The 16,574-nt window shown below is 40.6% G+C and overlaps 1 protein-coding gene across 1 annotated transcript in view; it reads right to left on the minus strand.

Annotated features, from left to right (window-relative positions):
• Window positions 1–16,574, minus strand: part of ACSBG1 (acyl-CoA synthetase bubblegum family member 1) — a 39,886-nt gene that overhangs the window by 5,848 nt on the left and 17,464 nt on the right. Inside the window, exons 4-12 of the mRNA XM_065688928.1 lie at window positions 10,588–10,805; window positions 9,872–9,960; window positions 9,013–9,133; window positions 8,516–8,596; window positions 5,645–5,794; window positions 3,282–3,458; window positions 2,603–2,784; window positions 1,716–1,949; window positions 940–1,157 (exon numbers count right to left, since the gene is read on the minus strand). Of these exons, the coding sequence (XP_065545000.1) occupies window positions 940–1,157; window positions 1,716–1,949; window positions 2,603–2,784; window positions 3,282–3,458; window positions 5,645–5,794; window positions 8,516–8,596; window positions 9,013–9,133; window positions 9,872–9,960; window positions 10,588–10,805 (1,470 nt within the window). The remainder of the gene's footprint in view (window positions 1–939; window positions 1,158–1,715; window positions 1,950–2,602; window positions 2,785–3,281; window positions 3,459–5,644; window positions 5,795–8,515; window positions 8,597–9,012; window positions 9,134–9,871; window positions 9,961–10,587; window positions 10,806–16,574) is intronic.

Below are 16,574 nucleotides of genomic sequence, written 5' to 3' on the forward strand. Positions count from 1 at the left end.
TATGGCCTTCTCTTGCTACATCGTTGTGCTTCAGAGTAATTGTTATTAACTCAGCAACCAAGGAAGATGTAAGTGCAACACAAGCGTTATGAAGGAATGAGACTAGGAATTGGTAACTGCTATGCTAAAGGAAAATGAATCAGACAAGAACGCAAGCTAAAACCAAGATAGCTGCATTTGGTGCAGGCTATTAATAGGACCTGCTCAAGTTCTGATTCTTAAGAGGGCACTCTGCCATCCTATTGACAAATTCACTCATCCATGTTACCTCCCTAGTGATTCACCATATATTCTAAGATGATAATTACTCAGTTTTAAAATCTTCTTCAGCTACATCTTGACTGTGACCAGTCCCACCTTCTGAATATAAATTGTGAAAACAGGCTTCCAAGTAAGCAAGTGACCAGGCTTACTCTTGTGAGACTTAAAGCTATGTACTGTAATAATACCTAGGTTTCTTGCTTTAGCTTTCCCAATACTAGTCTCTGCAAACACATTGCCTAAGGCATCAAAGGAACCTAACTCTGACCTACAGCAATAACTGCTGTGTAACACAGGGCTCTCTCTCATTACTGTCTAAACATTCTTATGTGCAATTAAGGCAATTTAGCAAGATTCAAAGGGAGAATGGACAGCTTAATGGATTATTAGAATCAAAGATGACACAGTAAACCTGCATTAGTATTTTAGATTACTAATTGTAACTAATACTGAATAAAGGTCTGGAAGAGAAAAAGACTCCTATGAATCATCTCCACATCTTGCAGACTAAAGGGAAACCTTTCCTGAACAGGGCACACTGTGGTTTCCTCATAAGGGAGTTTATTTTGCTTTCCTATCAGGTCACTGTCACTGACATTGGAGGTAAGACACGTAAGCAGATGGGCCAAATCTGACTGAAGTTACCATTGACATGGAGCAAGGGTTTTACTTATTTACCTTTAATTCTTCCAGTGACATAGAGAAAGTCATCCTTGTCCAGTTTTCCTAAATCTCCAGAATGCAGCCACCCATCCTCATCAAAGGCTTCTTTTGTTTTGTCTTCCATATTTAAATAACCCATGAAAACAGTCCTTCCCCAGAAACAGATCTCTCCATTCCCTTCGGCATCTTTGTCCACCAATTTCACTCTGCAGCCAGGTGCTGGTTTCCCACAGCTATCAGAGAAAATCATAGATATTAAACATAATACTGATAAGACTTCTAACACACCACATCTCCAAACCCATCAAGGTAACTGCAAGTAACACCCTGCTGTAACTGTTAGAAAATTATGGAGTATTAATGCACTACAGTACATATGTTAAGAGTATCTAAGCACTTTCTGGCTATCTTGCTCTGTGCTCCCTGGTTTGTTTTTTTTCATCCCTCTGCATCTTCAGGCGTAAAAACACTTCTGTTTTTGAAGTCTTGCATTTGAAAGTTAATCTACCCTGGGCCAGGGCTAGGTTACACAGATTTATTAACTGTGTTGTGTGTACAATGCTGTAGATCCCTGTCAGTGCTCTTGGCGTGGCATGCTACGGAGGCGATGTGCTCAGCTTCTGACCTGGAAGTTATTTTGCCTCCCACAATAGAATAGCAATGCATTAAGAGAAAATAAAATCAGCAATGAGATCTGTATTGAACTTAGTAAAAACTCTTCTGAAAGATATAATGAAACATAACAGAGTTTAAAACTAAAAAGCAAAAAGAAACAATAGAAGTAAAGTTACCTGTGCTGCCTGTAATTGGTTGGCCCAGATAGGCAATGTGGCCCTGTGGTCTCACTCATCCCATAGGCCTCATACAGGGTGATGTTCAACCCCAAGAAGAAATAGAGTGTTTCTGTATTGAGAGGCGCAGCACCAGAAAAGTGCTTCTGACAGCAAGAAAACCCCAGTGCATTGCGTACTTTTGAAAGCACAAAGTAGTCTGCTAACCTCATCCAGAACTGCTTTAAATCACTGCTGAGGTAAAAACACACAAGAGAAGGAGACAATAAGTCAGAGCAACCTTGGGAGATTGCCAAAATGAAACCGGACACAAATTTTGTTTAGAGATTCATTTGCTGATTGTGTTTTGGTGTTGTCAGAAACTACATCGGGAAAATCAGGTTACATCTTGGTCTTCTCATTTACTGTCTTTCCTTGCTAGTGAACTCCAGCTCTTGAGATGTCTGAATACTGCAAATACACCAAGAACGTATAAAGCCACACTGTATAAAACAAACTCTTGTACTTCAGATTCTTTATCAGTTAAATGCGTCTCTGAGAACCTCTGCCACTACAACGTCAGTTATGCAGGACCTATCTGAGAAGCTGAATGATCAGACAAGCAAAGCAGCACCATTGCACAAGCTTTTGGGATACATTTTCTGTAAGCTATTTCACACTTCATTGTGTCATGCAAGTTAGGGGATGTGTTAGGAGGAGCACACTTTAAACAGTCACCCGTGTTTAAGATCAGCCTATTGGGACTGATAACTTGCATTGTATTTGCTGTTTTGCAAGGCCAAATGTTACACATTTACACTTAAGAGTTTCACCAATGCTTCATGGTTTATTACAAGCAGATAGCTACTTTCAAGTTGATGTGAAATCTCACTCACTATAATACATACCTGCTTGAGCAGCTTATGTTTCTCTCTAAGCTAAGTGACATAGCCCATGACAGCATTTTCTTCTTCATAAATCCTGACTGAGCAGAAGCATCCTTTAATTTCTCCATGATTTTCTCCCATACTCTGGGAACTCCCATGTGAGATGTTGGCTGCACTTCTTTCAGTGTGTTGACCAAGCTGCCCTATTAAAATCATTAAATCATTTCAAAGCATTGCAAAAGGTCTGCAGCAGTGATAAAGAGGTTTGGTGATACAGTATATATCTTGCAACACTAACACATAGAACATCACTAAACATTTAGGATACAAAGAAGAACTGCTGAGCCTGCTTCAGTCAGACATATGCACTAACATTTGACAGCTGACACATCAGGGAGGTATATATACAAGAAGGAAAACACACAGGTGGTTTAGATCCTTTTGCCTCCCTTTCCTTCAGAAACTGCTTATACTTCTTTTGCTTAAGATGCAAATTTTTCTGCCTTAAAAGAATCTGATGGATTTGGATTACCTATTTTAACTGGTGTCCACAGCACTGGATCACAGGTCTAATGGATTTTATTTTTTCATAATTGTTACAATAATGGGTTCTCAATCTTCATCCTCTTCCAAGACCATATTCTCTCCTTGGGATATTTTCTAAGAAGAAGCTGAATTAGGTACAATGCAAGAAAGATACCTTCAGAGCATCTGGCTCAGCAAAGTAAACTTGCTCTCCCCATTTGATTCCAGTCCACAGGTCGTATATCTGTGCAGCTATGTGGCTGAGTGGGAGATAACTGACGATAGACTCCTGTTGGACCTCTGCAGGTTGCATTTCTCCTGCTCTGCTGCAGTGTGCTGATGTCCAAGTTATCTGTTTAAAACAATTATAAAACACACTAGGTATTGTGGGGTTTGGGGTTTTTTTGCCTTTAACACAAACTAAGGAGCTTCATGCTATGCTAATGTAACTGTGCAAAATCTGTGCTCACAGAAATTCGTGAAGACACTGCAATTTTCGACAGCACAATTGACTGTCAGTTCCCTGGGGGATGCTCAGTTAAAAGCAAGATGAATTAGCAGCAACAAAGTCTTGCAGATAACATAAGTAAATGCAGTCTTTCTGCTCCCTGACTGGGCTGTGCATGCTACTAACTCCCTATGCCCTAACGACATACTCAGCAGGGCATCCATGGGCTGGATGAGCAAATTGATCTGCCTCTTCTTTTGCAGTTCTCCTACTATGCATACTTTCTATCAACCTGGCACTTTTCACAGGTGCTGTGTATTTATATGTTTACCTAAAAAAGAACAAATAACACAGAGTGATCAGGGAGCTCAAAGGACAGTTTAGTATCAGCAACAAGCTCATTACCTTGTATTGATCAGTACCTGGCTAAGCACTAATGAGGAAGATAGACGCTATGTTCTGCTCCTCTGGAAGCTTCTAGGGTGCTCACCACAGCAGTCCACAGGTCACACACACACCCCCCTACCCTGATCAGTGGCATTGCATACGTGAATGTTTTTGAAGATGCGGTGTGCGACTTCATAGTGAAGCTGAACGATGTTCCCCTCCTTCTCCATAATTCTCACTTTACCTCAGAAGATGCAGTTCAAGGATGCCAGATAAGCAGATCTTCATTATCAGAATATGGAAGACCCACAAATACGTGTGATGATATGAGGAGATTGGGAAAAGACACACATGCAAAGAAGGAAAACCGAAAAAACCCAACCCAAACCAAGAAACCGCTTTCTCAGAGGAGTCTGAAATCTAAAATGGGTAAGGTAGGACACAGAAGTGAGATTATTCAGGATAGGAATAGATAACGGGTACTGCATGTGTTTGTATCACAGGATGTTCCTGCCAGCTCCTTTTCCTTGCAATAAATTAGATGGTACGAAATGTACATTTGGTCTAAGGAAATACAGATTCTCAAGAGAGGTTTTTAAGCAGCAGCATGTTGTCAGGCCAGGCCACTCCAATTTTAGAAGGCATCACTGGGTATGTGGCTATGGGAGACTTACACACTAGACAGAACTGGGGTGTCTTCGAGATGCAGCTATATTGATTTGCTTATCCTCCAAGCTTGTGGCACACAGGCACACTCACAGCAGATCTATGTGGGTACACATGACTGATTCAGCATTGGTTTTGCACATGGACACTGGCAAGCATCTTTTGACTAAAGAAGGCAGCAGCACAGCCACAGGCAAAGCATGTTTTCCACTGTTCGTCAACATAAAAATAGCCTGTTTGTGATCATCAGCCAGGAATAGCTTGGCAGCTAACACGGAAATGACACCAGACTCCTTTGAGATGGAAGAGCATAGGATCTGCAGTGTAAGAGCAGTCTTTTGGTCTATAAAGTCCTGTATGATCTGCTTTGAAGTACTACTTTACTAATTACCTACATTTTGGTGAATTGCTCCTCACAGTGGACACCTCTGCAATAGTTTCTGCTTTAAGGGAGAGGCCACAGCTGAGAGCAGCCTGTTCACAGACTGTCTGTGTTCAGAAAGGCTCCCTACCACTTTCCACTCCTGCTCAGCCACCTTAAAAAAATTATGTACGTATATAACCCCAAAACAACTACACTTCAGATCTTTGCTAGTAGTCTTCCATGGAAAGTCCTTTGCAAAAGCAAAGCTGTTTGGATATTGGCTGGCTGATGTATATGATTTGTCTCTTTCAAGATGACCTGTGACATCACCTGAGAGACTTTATGGCAACCTGTGAATTATATTTACGAATACATGCATTGGATCTTACAAGAAGACTAGTGAACAAAAACCCTATTCATAACAAACTGTTCAATTTTGTGAAGTGCTAGTTTTGAATGGAGTTTCATCTTTCATGTTGCTTATACTTCACCAGAAAGTATAAGCATTCACAGCTTCACAACTGCATTTTGAATGCTGTTTCGTAGTACACTACCCATGTTGCAAAAGCAAAAAGATTTCAAGGCTCTAGTATGTAGCAGTCATTTCATAACAAGAATAAACATCCTCGTACTCTACTATTTTTAAGCTGAAGGAAGGGCCTAAAGCACATACATTGTCATGACTCAGCATGGCTCCTTTTGGCTTCCCAGTTGTTCCGGATGTGTATATTAGCACACAGCACTGATTTGGCTCTTGAGAGTTAATGATATCATCCAAAGTAGTATCAGACACATCATCTCCCAGCGCCAGAAACTCTTCCATCTAGAACATGTAACAGAAAATACAGGCTATCAAATGGTTTCTTACAAGTGGGAAAGATTCAGTACCTTACCAGTCTCAAAAATGGCAGACGACTTCAGTGCCTTGCTCTGCACATTTCCAAGGCAAGTTTCCCCAAGTCTTGCCTATGTAAGAAAGATGGTAAGACTAGCTTAGAACTTGATGTGTGAATTGCAAACAGACTATCTAAAAATGTGCTGCCATGAGTCTTTTCAGTGTCTAAGGGAATGGTAATACTACTTCTCCTCCAAGATGGGTACTATGGACAAATCACAGAGACTAACATTGTTACTATCTCACACTGTTAGAATAATTCTGAGTCTTATTCAAAGGAATCTGAAGGTACTGTTTTTAAGTAAGAGTACACTTGTGACGCTCTATCTGTAATTCCTTGTCCTTTACATCAATACTAATATAAACAATTGGATGAGAGCTTCTTTGCAAAAGTCTCATTGTCTGTATGTGAGAATGTTTGTCCGAATTATCAGCTGCTCTATAGCAAACAGAGCATATGGTGCCGGACACGACTTCCATTCAAATTCAGCTCAATCTACTATGAACTAAAGCTTTTATGATGCTGGACTTTTGTGCCACACAGATCAGCCTGGAAGGGTGCTGAACCTGATCCTCTTTATTATATTGGCTGTTCCCACACCCTTCTATTACACACACATGATATGCTGCTAAGGGTGCTATTGATTTCAATGCTAATTGAAAAGTAGGGTATAACTAAATCTTTTAAGATAGTCAATAAAAGTCTTTTAAGATAGTCAACAACCCAACTGTCAGTTTCCCATTGGAATCATATGATTTATACTGTGCTACACAATTGTGTTATTCAAATGCAGCACCTCGATTCTTTAATGATTTCTTGGAGATATATCTAGGACCACATAGCAGCAAAGGGAATGACTTGAAGGACAGCAGAAGCAAAAAAGGAAAGCCTGTGCTTGAAGGGGTGCCCGCTGTTTCTTTCAGACCTCTGCTATTAGGGTTACAACAGTTAGCCTCTGTGGCACTGAGGCTTCCTCTTCTTGGGTGGCAAGGCTGTCCTAAGTATGCTTCATCAACTTGATGCTTTTTGCCAATAAACCACAACTCTGAAAGGAGAGGCAGTACACAGCTCTGTAGCAGGTAGAGAATTTGTCACATTCTATCCCTTCCCACAGAATGCTGCTGCAGAGTTTCACTAGCTCCTGGAAAGTCTGAGCCTCAAGGATTTAATTGTTTCTATGTGATTTAGCAGTCATTCCAAGCAGACAGGCCTTCCTGACCTGTCTTCTCATTCTAGAATGTGTTAATCAGCGTAAATCTGTTGCCTAGGCTTTGTTTACTGAACAGTACCTGCAACAGGCTGTGTTCCCATTCCACAGACCATGAAAGGTACAGTCACACACACCACTGACATTGCATTTGCCTGCTGGAAACATGTGCTCATCAGAGATCTAGGGCTCTGCCCTCACTGCAGCAATAGCTCATTACATGTTAGTTGTCATCGTGCAATACAAATTCCTTTCATCAAATGCCATGCGGTTTGCGTGGTTTGATTTACATCAAACCTAATAACCAATCATTTCCCAGGACAGTGAGCTATCTCTGGTTCTTCCTTTACACAATGGAACTGTCAGACACTCTCACAGCTACCCTTCTCCACTGAGAAAGTGTGTCCAACATGACACCTGAACAGATCAATTCTCAGGCATTTAGGTTTCAGCAACTAAATGTTGTTCCAGAATTAACTGCAAGCTTATTCTTTTTACTAAGAAATATAAATAGTAAAATCATCATATGTTTTTATTGTACTGAGATGCATGGCATACTCTATACCAGTACATACAGCACTGCAACAGAAACCATTTAAGTTATATGCTATTCAACATAGCAAAAGACGGTTAAAACAAGTGCAGAAGACTTACTTCTTGTGTACCTGGTAACCCCTCAGATCATCAAAATTGCAAGTATTTGTAAATATTTCTTTGCTGTCCAGTCTTCATTAGTACCTCCCCTCCCCCAGCTGAAGTTTTACAGCCTAAAACCTGACAATCTGTAGTCCACTTAAAATGCTGACTTTTGTATTCTTATTACTTAACTATTTTCAGAACATATTGGAATAACATGCTTACAAAAACCTGCTTTGCTTGAAGTGCTCCTGTTTCTTAAATTAAAGGCTGGACTTCTACCACTCAGAAATTCCTGATCCTGCCTTTGTCCTTTTTTTCCTGCTTGTTTTTTACAATGTGATATGGAGATTCTACATATACTAACAACATATGCTCCTCTTTGTGTAGTCCATATTTATTTCTCTTCACTTGTTGCCTGTTACCTGGAATGCTTTGTGTACAAGCACTTTCACCTCCGATCCAGTGTAACTAATCACAGTTCAGGTTTCAGTAGCACTTTGATTTTTAACCATTTGAAGGCACACATTCTCACCTGCAGTCTATAGGATTTTTTGCTAATCCAGTCAAGTAAAAAGCCAGGAAGACATAAGAGACGGTTATGCAAGGTACCTCTAATTTTAAATGTCAACTATCAAATGTGAAGTTACAGGTAAATTAGACAGAAAAAGCTGATGAAGCTTTTGAATGTGCTGGAACACATCGATGCATTTTGAATGGCAGACATTCCACAAATTAAATGTAGCAGAATTAATCAAATATCTAACACCCCAAGAATTATAACTCCGTTCTAGCATTCACATACCATATACAAATTTGGATATCTCTTTGGAATGGAGTCCTTATACAGCACAACAGCTTTCAAGTGTGGCAAGCGATTCCAGATCTGTTGGATTGTTAAAAACAAATTTATTATTTCTCATATCTTATGTGAGGGTTTTTTCCCACTAAAATACTGTCAAAATTATAATGGCTTGACAGTCACAAGAAACCTCTTGTTTTCCTTCACCTGCAAATATTCTCCCCTAAAGTCATAACCAATGAGGGAGAGAAGGAATAAAAGGAAACACTACACAATCTCTTCTAGAAAATCTGTTTTAATCTGTTTCCAGTCAAAAAAGGAAAAAAAAAAACAAAAGCCAAACACCCAGGAATGGCTCCTCAGCATCCTCAAATACTAGATTTCCACATAAGAACAGTCCCCTGAGAGGTTTCACAATAGAGATAGTGCATATGGAACCAACACAGCATTGAGAAATGGGGAAATGAGGGCATTTCAATAACCACTCAGCCACCCTATACCTGCATTATCTTGTCCAGTTGCTTCCGGTTTTCCACAACCATTATATTGGTTTTGCTGTCGTGAGCAATGTAGTGACAGGCCTCTGGAGAATTGGTTGTGTATATCCCTGTGACAATTCCTCTGCATCAAAATGCGTATATATATAAGAACATATATTCATACACACACATAACTTCACTTAGTATCAAAAAAGACAGTAATAATCAAAGATCAGCTGAAAGCTGAAGGAGTATGAAGATGTGGAAGTAAAGAGCAGTAGAGCTGTCATGTTTGTTTCAAGTATTCTGATACACACAGGTATCTGATATATGCACATGGCAAAAACTAATCTCTGAACTCTATTTAGGAGAAGATGCCGTAGGCTAGAATTCAGCAATTTAACTCACCTGAGGATACAAGAGAGTTAGCTTGGAAAGTGGTAAAAAAACCCCAACAGTCATGCCTTCTTTCTGCTCAAGCTGCACAGATACCAATTTCAATTTCACTGGCACAGAAACACATTAAGAGGTAAAATTCAAATTGTATAAACAGGTACCAGGACAGAAGGAATCAGGCTAATTTGTATTTACCTGTCACTTCATCTATTTGAACATATCCTGCTGTAGACAAACATTACTATAAGATACTGTACAACAGCTTCTGCGTGACTGTCACAGTTAAGCCCATAGCAAAAAGGATCAGTTTATGAGTATCTGCACTATTTTGGATATACTGAAAGCTGTGAGACTCCAGTAGGTTGCTGAACAACCACCTGCAGCACAGCTTCCAAGACACCAAATACTGATCTGCTACACTTCCAGACCTAGCAAAACAGAAATCCTCAAATCTGCCACAAAACCAACCAAACAAAAATCTTACCCAGCAAATACAGCTCCAACAGCTGAGATGAACCATTCCGGAGAATTAAATCCAAGGATTGCTACACCATGGAATCGTTCAAGACCAAGCTTAAAAATAATAAGCATAAGTTCATATAATATAGGCACACTGGAGAGAAACATGTAGCATGAAGCATGCACACAAACATAAACCATGGAAAGCTTTCATTTATTATATTGGTATTGACAAGCCATGTCCATCTCTGTTGTTATCCATAGCAAAACATGTAGCTATCAGCAGTTAACATGATCTAAACTTTCCACACCTCCTGTCTGAGCGCTGCTGTCCAGAAAGGCCTGAAAAACAGAACTTTTCAGTAAGAGCAAAAGCATAACAAGTACTAATCTTACACTGTGTTTAAAATGTTTTCAAATCTGTCTTTATCCCACCAAATTCATGACAGAGCTGCTTTTACCTATTTTTCTGGTTTTAATCTTTAGGCCTTCTGCTGAGCCTTGTACCCAAGCCCCAGTGAGACAGTGTAATACAGCAACTCTTCACTTGAAGTCAAGTTTCCTTGACACCAGTGTAACCTCTTTAATCAAAAGCAATTTTCACCATTATTATTTCCATAAAGAATGTGACTGATGATCTTCAATTACTAGGAAAAGCCTCTTATAGAGTGGAATGGGGGTTTTGTTTGTTTTAAGAAGACAAAGGCAGAAAAAGGAACTGGTTTTGTTTCCTGTACCTACCTTCAAAAAGCCTTTGGCTGCTTTCCTGGAGAGGCAGTAATACTCTGAAAAAGTTATCTTCTCCCACTTCCCATTCTTTTTGCTGGCCAGAGCATTAAGGGATCCATATTTTTCTAGGCTGTCCTTGAACATCTGATGAACTGTTATGGGAGTCTGAGGACATGAGTTATCTATCCTCAGCCTGACTCTGCCATCAGCTAGGGAAGTCCACAGAGACTCTGGAAAGTAAAGCATTATCACCAAGGTATTCCATCAGTGAAAAATATCATGTGACTGTGTACCAAAAGACAAGAGGACTGAATAAAAATTGCAGGACTAAGCAGAACTCTGGCACTTGCCACCTTTTGAGAGAAGGGCTTTCCAATTTTATAACTATCAAATAACCCATGTAGAAAGAAAAAAAAATCTTTATTTCTCACACCTTGTTCTGCATCTTGAATAAAAGTGCCACCATACAGAATTACACTGATCTTTTGTGTGTTACAGGCAGAGCTCCAGTTCCACAAGAATCTGCTTGCCCATGCTTAGCCCTGCACAGCCACTACCCCTTGAGCTGGTGAAGTAGCTGGTGAATCAGAAGGCTACAGAGATCCTAAAGACTGAAACCTTTGTCCTTGTTCAGCATCCAAGCTCCTTTTGCTTGTCGCAGCTCTTTCCTCCCTCCTTCCCCCAGCTATTCATCTTCATTCTGCCCCTGCTCCTCACTACTTATCACGGTTTTTTTCCTTGGTTATCTTGTGTTCCAGTGTGTGTACCCACTCCACTCATCCCTGTCTTGCCCTATTTCCACATCATCTTTCACCTCTTCTGCTTCCTCACCCTGTATTTTTGCCACCCACATCCTATATTTTTCCTCCACTTCCTTGACAGGACTCAGAGACAGAGCACCAGCTAATGTCACTTGGCTCTCAGCACTGCTGCCAAGGACTGGGGCAGTCCCTGGCATTCACAAGAAATGACTGCCTCAAAGACTCTATTCGGCTCTTGCAATCCCAGCAAGAAGCAGGCTGAGTATAAATACACTCCTTGGAGAATCTAGAGGTTAGTAAATTGGCAAAATTGAGGTGAATTCTCACAAGGAAGACAAAAACCACTCACAACTCCCCTATCAAACACTCAGTTCCCGTACTTCTGAACAAAATAGTACAGGAACATTTTAAGAACATTTTTTCCTCACATTTACTTTCCTAAATGAAGAAATATTTTTAGCATAATCATTTTAAAAAAATCAAAAGATTCCACAGAGCTGGTGGAACATTTCAGACTGAAGAGCTTCGGCTTGTCAGGATTAAGAGTAACAGAAAACATTACTTCTGACATTTCCTCCAGTAACTCATGCTACCTGCATTACACTTTGTACCCCAAATACTTTTTCATTCACTAATATATGACCTTGGCTTATGTCCTTCATGTGAACTCACTGAACATCAGAGATGGAGAGGAAAGACTTATTCCTAAAAAAAAAGAGGATTTTGTCAGATAAAACAAAAAGTGGCAGAGATTTTATTCAGACAGGTAGCCAGACAGGTAGCCTGACTGTAATTCCGAGTCTCTTGAAGGGGTTTTTTCCTCTTGTCATTCTCCTCCAAGGCCAAGTTCCATGATCAGACTAAATTTTCCTGTTCACTGTCTGCTGCTGAAGGAAAAGATGGCTCAGAGGAACCTTATACATACAGTGTATGCAAAAGCTGTTCTGCAGTTTGTCTTAGGAATTGCTCCAAGGACAGCTCATCTAATTGTTAGGGATTTTAGGTGTGTGGTTTTCCCACTGAAGTAGAAATGCTTAAAAAGGAACTTTACAGGAGGAAATAAGGAGTTAAAAACTTCATACTTGCTAAGTTTTCAGCTGCTCTTTCTCAATATGATACTAAACACCAAACATGATTTCAAACAGGCAAATAAATAGCAAGTCTTTTTCCTTTTTTCAGAACTACTCCCATCTGGCTGATACTGCTGGACCTCTGGGATATACGAAGGAGACTGTGCACTAGTTATTAAAACAAACCCAATACACTAATTCTATAGTTTAAAGCTAATATATGAATAAAACCTTCTCTCTCTTCACTACCTGACCTGCTGGTTACAGCCAGGATGGATTTGGAAATGCAAATGAATTCTAATATTTATGGTAGAACAACTCTGAGAGCCACGTAAAATGCAAAAGAACCAAGGTCACCTTTAGACAGGTAAACAGACAGGCTGACTGTGGTATAGCCCCAGTGCATGACCTGAGGAACTCCAAGGGATATTCCACAGATATACCCTGAGAAGCAGAAACTAAACCAGTGACTTCACTTCTGCTTGAAACTGATTCAGATGTAACTCACAAAACAGTATCTTGATTATATGCCTGCAAAAACATCCCTCTGCTCTAATGATGAGAGTAGGTATTCAGCTCTTTGCTGGAGGCTTTTCCGACACAGTCATCATCCCAGATTCCACAGCTATGATGCCATCACATTCTGCTGACAACACAAATACATCATTCCTCCTCTCAGCCATTATTTTTTAGCTTTCTTTAAGATGCCTTTGGCCCTGAAAGCTTAACTTCTCTTCAGTAAAAGCTGGAGCTGAGTACATACAGCTTGGTGTCTGAGAGCTTGACATCTATGTCAAACTTAGCCCTGTGCCAATGAACAGATTAAACAGAAGTGAACATGAATGTATCAGCAAATACATAATGATGCTTTTAAAAAACTCAGAAACCAGCTTCCTGCGGCTTGCCTTGCCACAGCTGGGAAGGGAGGAGGGCTTTCTGCCGTATCATCCTTTTCCCACAATAAACATGTAACTTTAAACTCTCAGTCAGAGAAACATACATAAATAGTGGAAGTGTTTTTACATTAGTCAAAACATACAACTATTTCGGTATGTGGAAACTTGCACCTTTTCCATTGGAGGAAAAAGGAACATTTAAGAACTGCAACAAATATATCAGTAAACTACCACCAATGCTGATCAGAGAAATAAGATCCGCTCCAAAGAGTGCCTATACAAACTGACGTGCAGGGAATGATGCATCAGAACAAAATAAGCTTCATAACAACCCTGACGGTTCCAAAACTGATTACTTCCAAAATGGAAGCATGGGGAGGGAGTAATCAGGAAGAAACATCACTACAGAAACATTGCGCAGGTATGCAGGAAAGTAAAAATTCACTTGGAATTGAAATTTGCAGGTGATGTTAAAAGCCACTTCTACTGGTACAGTAGCAGCTAAACAGCGAATCAAGGCTATCACAGGCAACCTACCAACATAGGAGGACTGATGCACTCAGCACCTTCTTCTCCTTGGTCTTCACTAGCAAGACCAAGCTTCCTGGGTCTTGGTAACATAATTAGTCTTCCAGAACAGTGGTCAACATTTCTGAGTCTACCTATCAGCCAATTGCAAGTGACATTCTTCAGGGGTTAGTCCCAAGAATGATACTGTTTAATGACTGCATTATAGTCTTGGGCAATAGAATGCACCCTCACCAGCTTCAAAGATGACACCAAACTTGGGGAATGGGCCGACATGCCAAAAGGCAGGGCTGCCACTCAGATGAACCTTGGCAAACTGGAAGATTAGGCTGACATAAACCTCAAAGCTCAACAAGGGTGAATGTAAAGCTTGTGCTTGGATAACCCCATGTAGTAGCACAGACTGGACACCAGCTGGCTCTGTGGAAAAACTCGTGCGGTTCCTGGTGGACAAGTTGAATTTTAGTCAGTACTATGTCCCAGTGGAGATAAAGAGCTACATCCCAGACTGCATTAGGAAGATTATAGTCAGCAGATCAAAGAAAGTGATTATTTCCCCCTACTCACTACTCATGAGGGGGCAACCAAAGCAGTGTGCAGCTGGAAGCCCCCGTGCAAGTGAGAGGTTCTGTCAAACTGAAGCAGCCCCAGAAGAGGGATTCCCAGATGGTCAGGGGCCTAGAGCATACCATATAAGAAAAGCCCCTGAAGGAGCCAGGTTTCTTCCATCTAGAGAAGATAAAGAATGAATCTAACTGCATTCTGCCACAGACTGAAGGGGGTGCTATAAAGAACACAGATTCTTTTCAGAGGCCTGCAGCAGAACAGGAGACAATGGACATGAGCTGCAGCAAGGAATATTCTTGCCAGATAAAGAAAAGTAATTTCACAATGCAGGTGTCAGCATAAGAAGAGGGATGAAGAGGCTGTGGAATCTCCATTAGTGGAGGTTTTCAAAACTCAGCTGAATAGAGCCGTAAACCCTCCTATGAGTAGAAAGCTGGACTAGTGGCCCTCCAGTCTAAATTATTGCAACATAAATTATTTTGTGATTTCATCAGTATAAAACCAGCATGAGTGATTTAACTTGACACAGGTAAATGTAATGCCAATGTAATGCTTGCTGCCAACAGTAAGGTTACATATGCATGAGAAAAACCCAAAATCTGGCCTGCTTCCACACTAATGAGCTTCTACACTTTGGTGGAAAAGAATGGGGTAAAAGTTCCAGAACAATCTGGCCCTCATCAGACAAATCTACTCCTGGGGTTGCAGAGCATATCAATTGTCAAGTGAGACAGTTCTGTACAACTATAGTATACCAGAATCTCCTTCTTTTCTCCTGATCTACAAAGCAGACCCACCACAACCCGACACTGAGCTTCCTTCTCCCAAAAGACTTTCTGGAAGAACTTTCTGACATTCAGCCTGCACTTCACCACTCAGCATCTGCATAGCTGTGTGAAGTGTCCAAGTCAAACACTGCTTCTCATTGAAATGGATAACAAGTAGTGCCACAGATTCCCAAAGTCAAACAAAAGACAAAGTCTAAGTTAAGCTGTAAGCTCCTGATTCATCAACTTAGAAAAATATCTAAACACAAGTAAAGAAACTGCTTAATTAAAATGGATGGGGTGTGACTTGTGTTTGCAGGAAACTGATGACGGAACAGCTGGAACAGCTTCTACCCTCAGTTGTTCACCTCACCTTTCTTCCAGAGGCTGTGGTCACCTCTGTAGGAGTGGCTGAATGGCATGTGCATTCCTTCCTGAACACTGTGGTTTACAGCCCAGAATATGACACTCAACTGCAGCCAGCAGCAGCCTCTGGGAGAGAAGCAGGGTAGATAACTGACAGCAGGAACCAGTGTCCCAGATAAATTCTTAGTAAAATAGGTCAGAGCCTTCACAAGCACACAAGCAAGTGCTCTGCAGAATCACGGCTTCAGTAAAAATCTATATATACAGTGTGTGTCTCAAGTAGTTCAGTAAAATACCCTGAGCAATTGAAAATAGAAGTTCCTGTGTGATGTACTGTAGGTTACCCTGCTCTTGCAGGGGGGTTGGACTAGATGATCTTTTGAGGTCCCTTCCAACCCTTGGGATTCTGTGATTCTGTGAAAGTTATCACCTTCAGCCATTCAGATTTATTTCTGGCTTATAGAAAAACAAAAAGCAGACAGTGAGCAGCTCAGTTCTCAGAAAGAAACCTACTGTGTATCAAAGAATTGCCTTTTTAAAAGCCAGTATATATGCATACAGATATATATTTAGACATATGTCAAATATAGAGTCTGCATGTGAGTTTCCTACATACGTTATTTCTTCAAAAACCACTTGCAGCCATTGCTCCAATTGTCCCAAAGAACAAATATTCCCTGTTTAAATGAGCAAATTTAGACACCAGTAGCAGACTCACCAAGGCAACAGGGAGCTCTCAGGGCTGCAAACCTTCCAAAGACTCTCTGCAAGTTCTGCTAGCAAACCTTTAAGCCACATGGTAGCAAACAAGGATAAATTTACCACTGTAACTGGTTTAAAATTACAGTAGTATGCATATGCTATAGTGCTGCACAGAACTCATCAAAGTACAGATACTCCCTTACGGCCTCCAGTTCCTCCACAGTATGCCAAATCCTCAATAGCTGACAGATGCTAAGTAAGCTGTGGTGCCAAAGGTAACACAAGAATTGGTATGATGTTCCATGGGAACAGACTATTATTCATTTCTACCTAGTAATCATC

Source organism: Lathamus discolor, chromosome 8 (assembly GCF_037157495.1).
Source record: "Lathamus discolor isolate bLatDis1 chromosome 8, bLatDis1.hap1, whole genome shotgun sequence".
Lineage (NCBI taxonomy): Eukaryota > Metazoa > Chordata > Aves > Psittaciformes > Psittacidae > Lathamus > Lathamus discolor.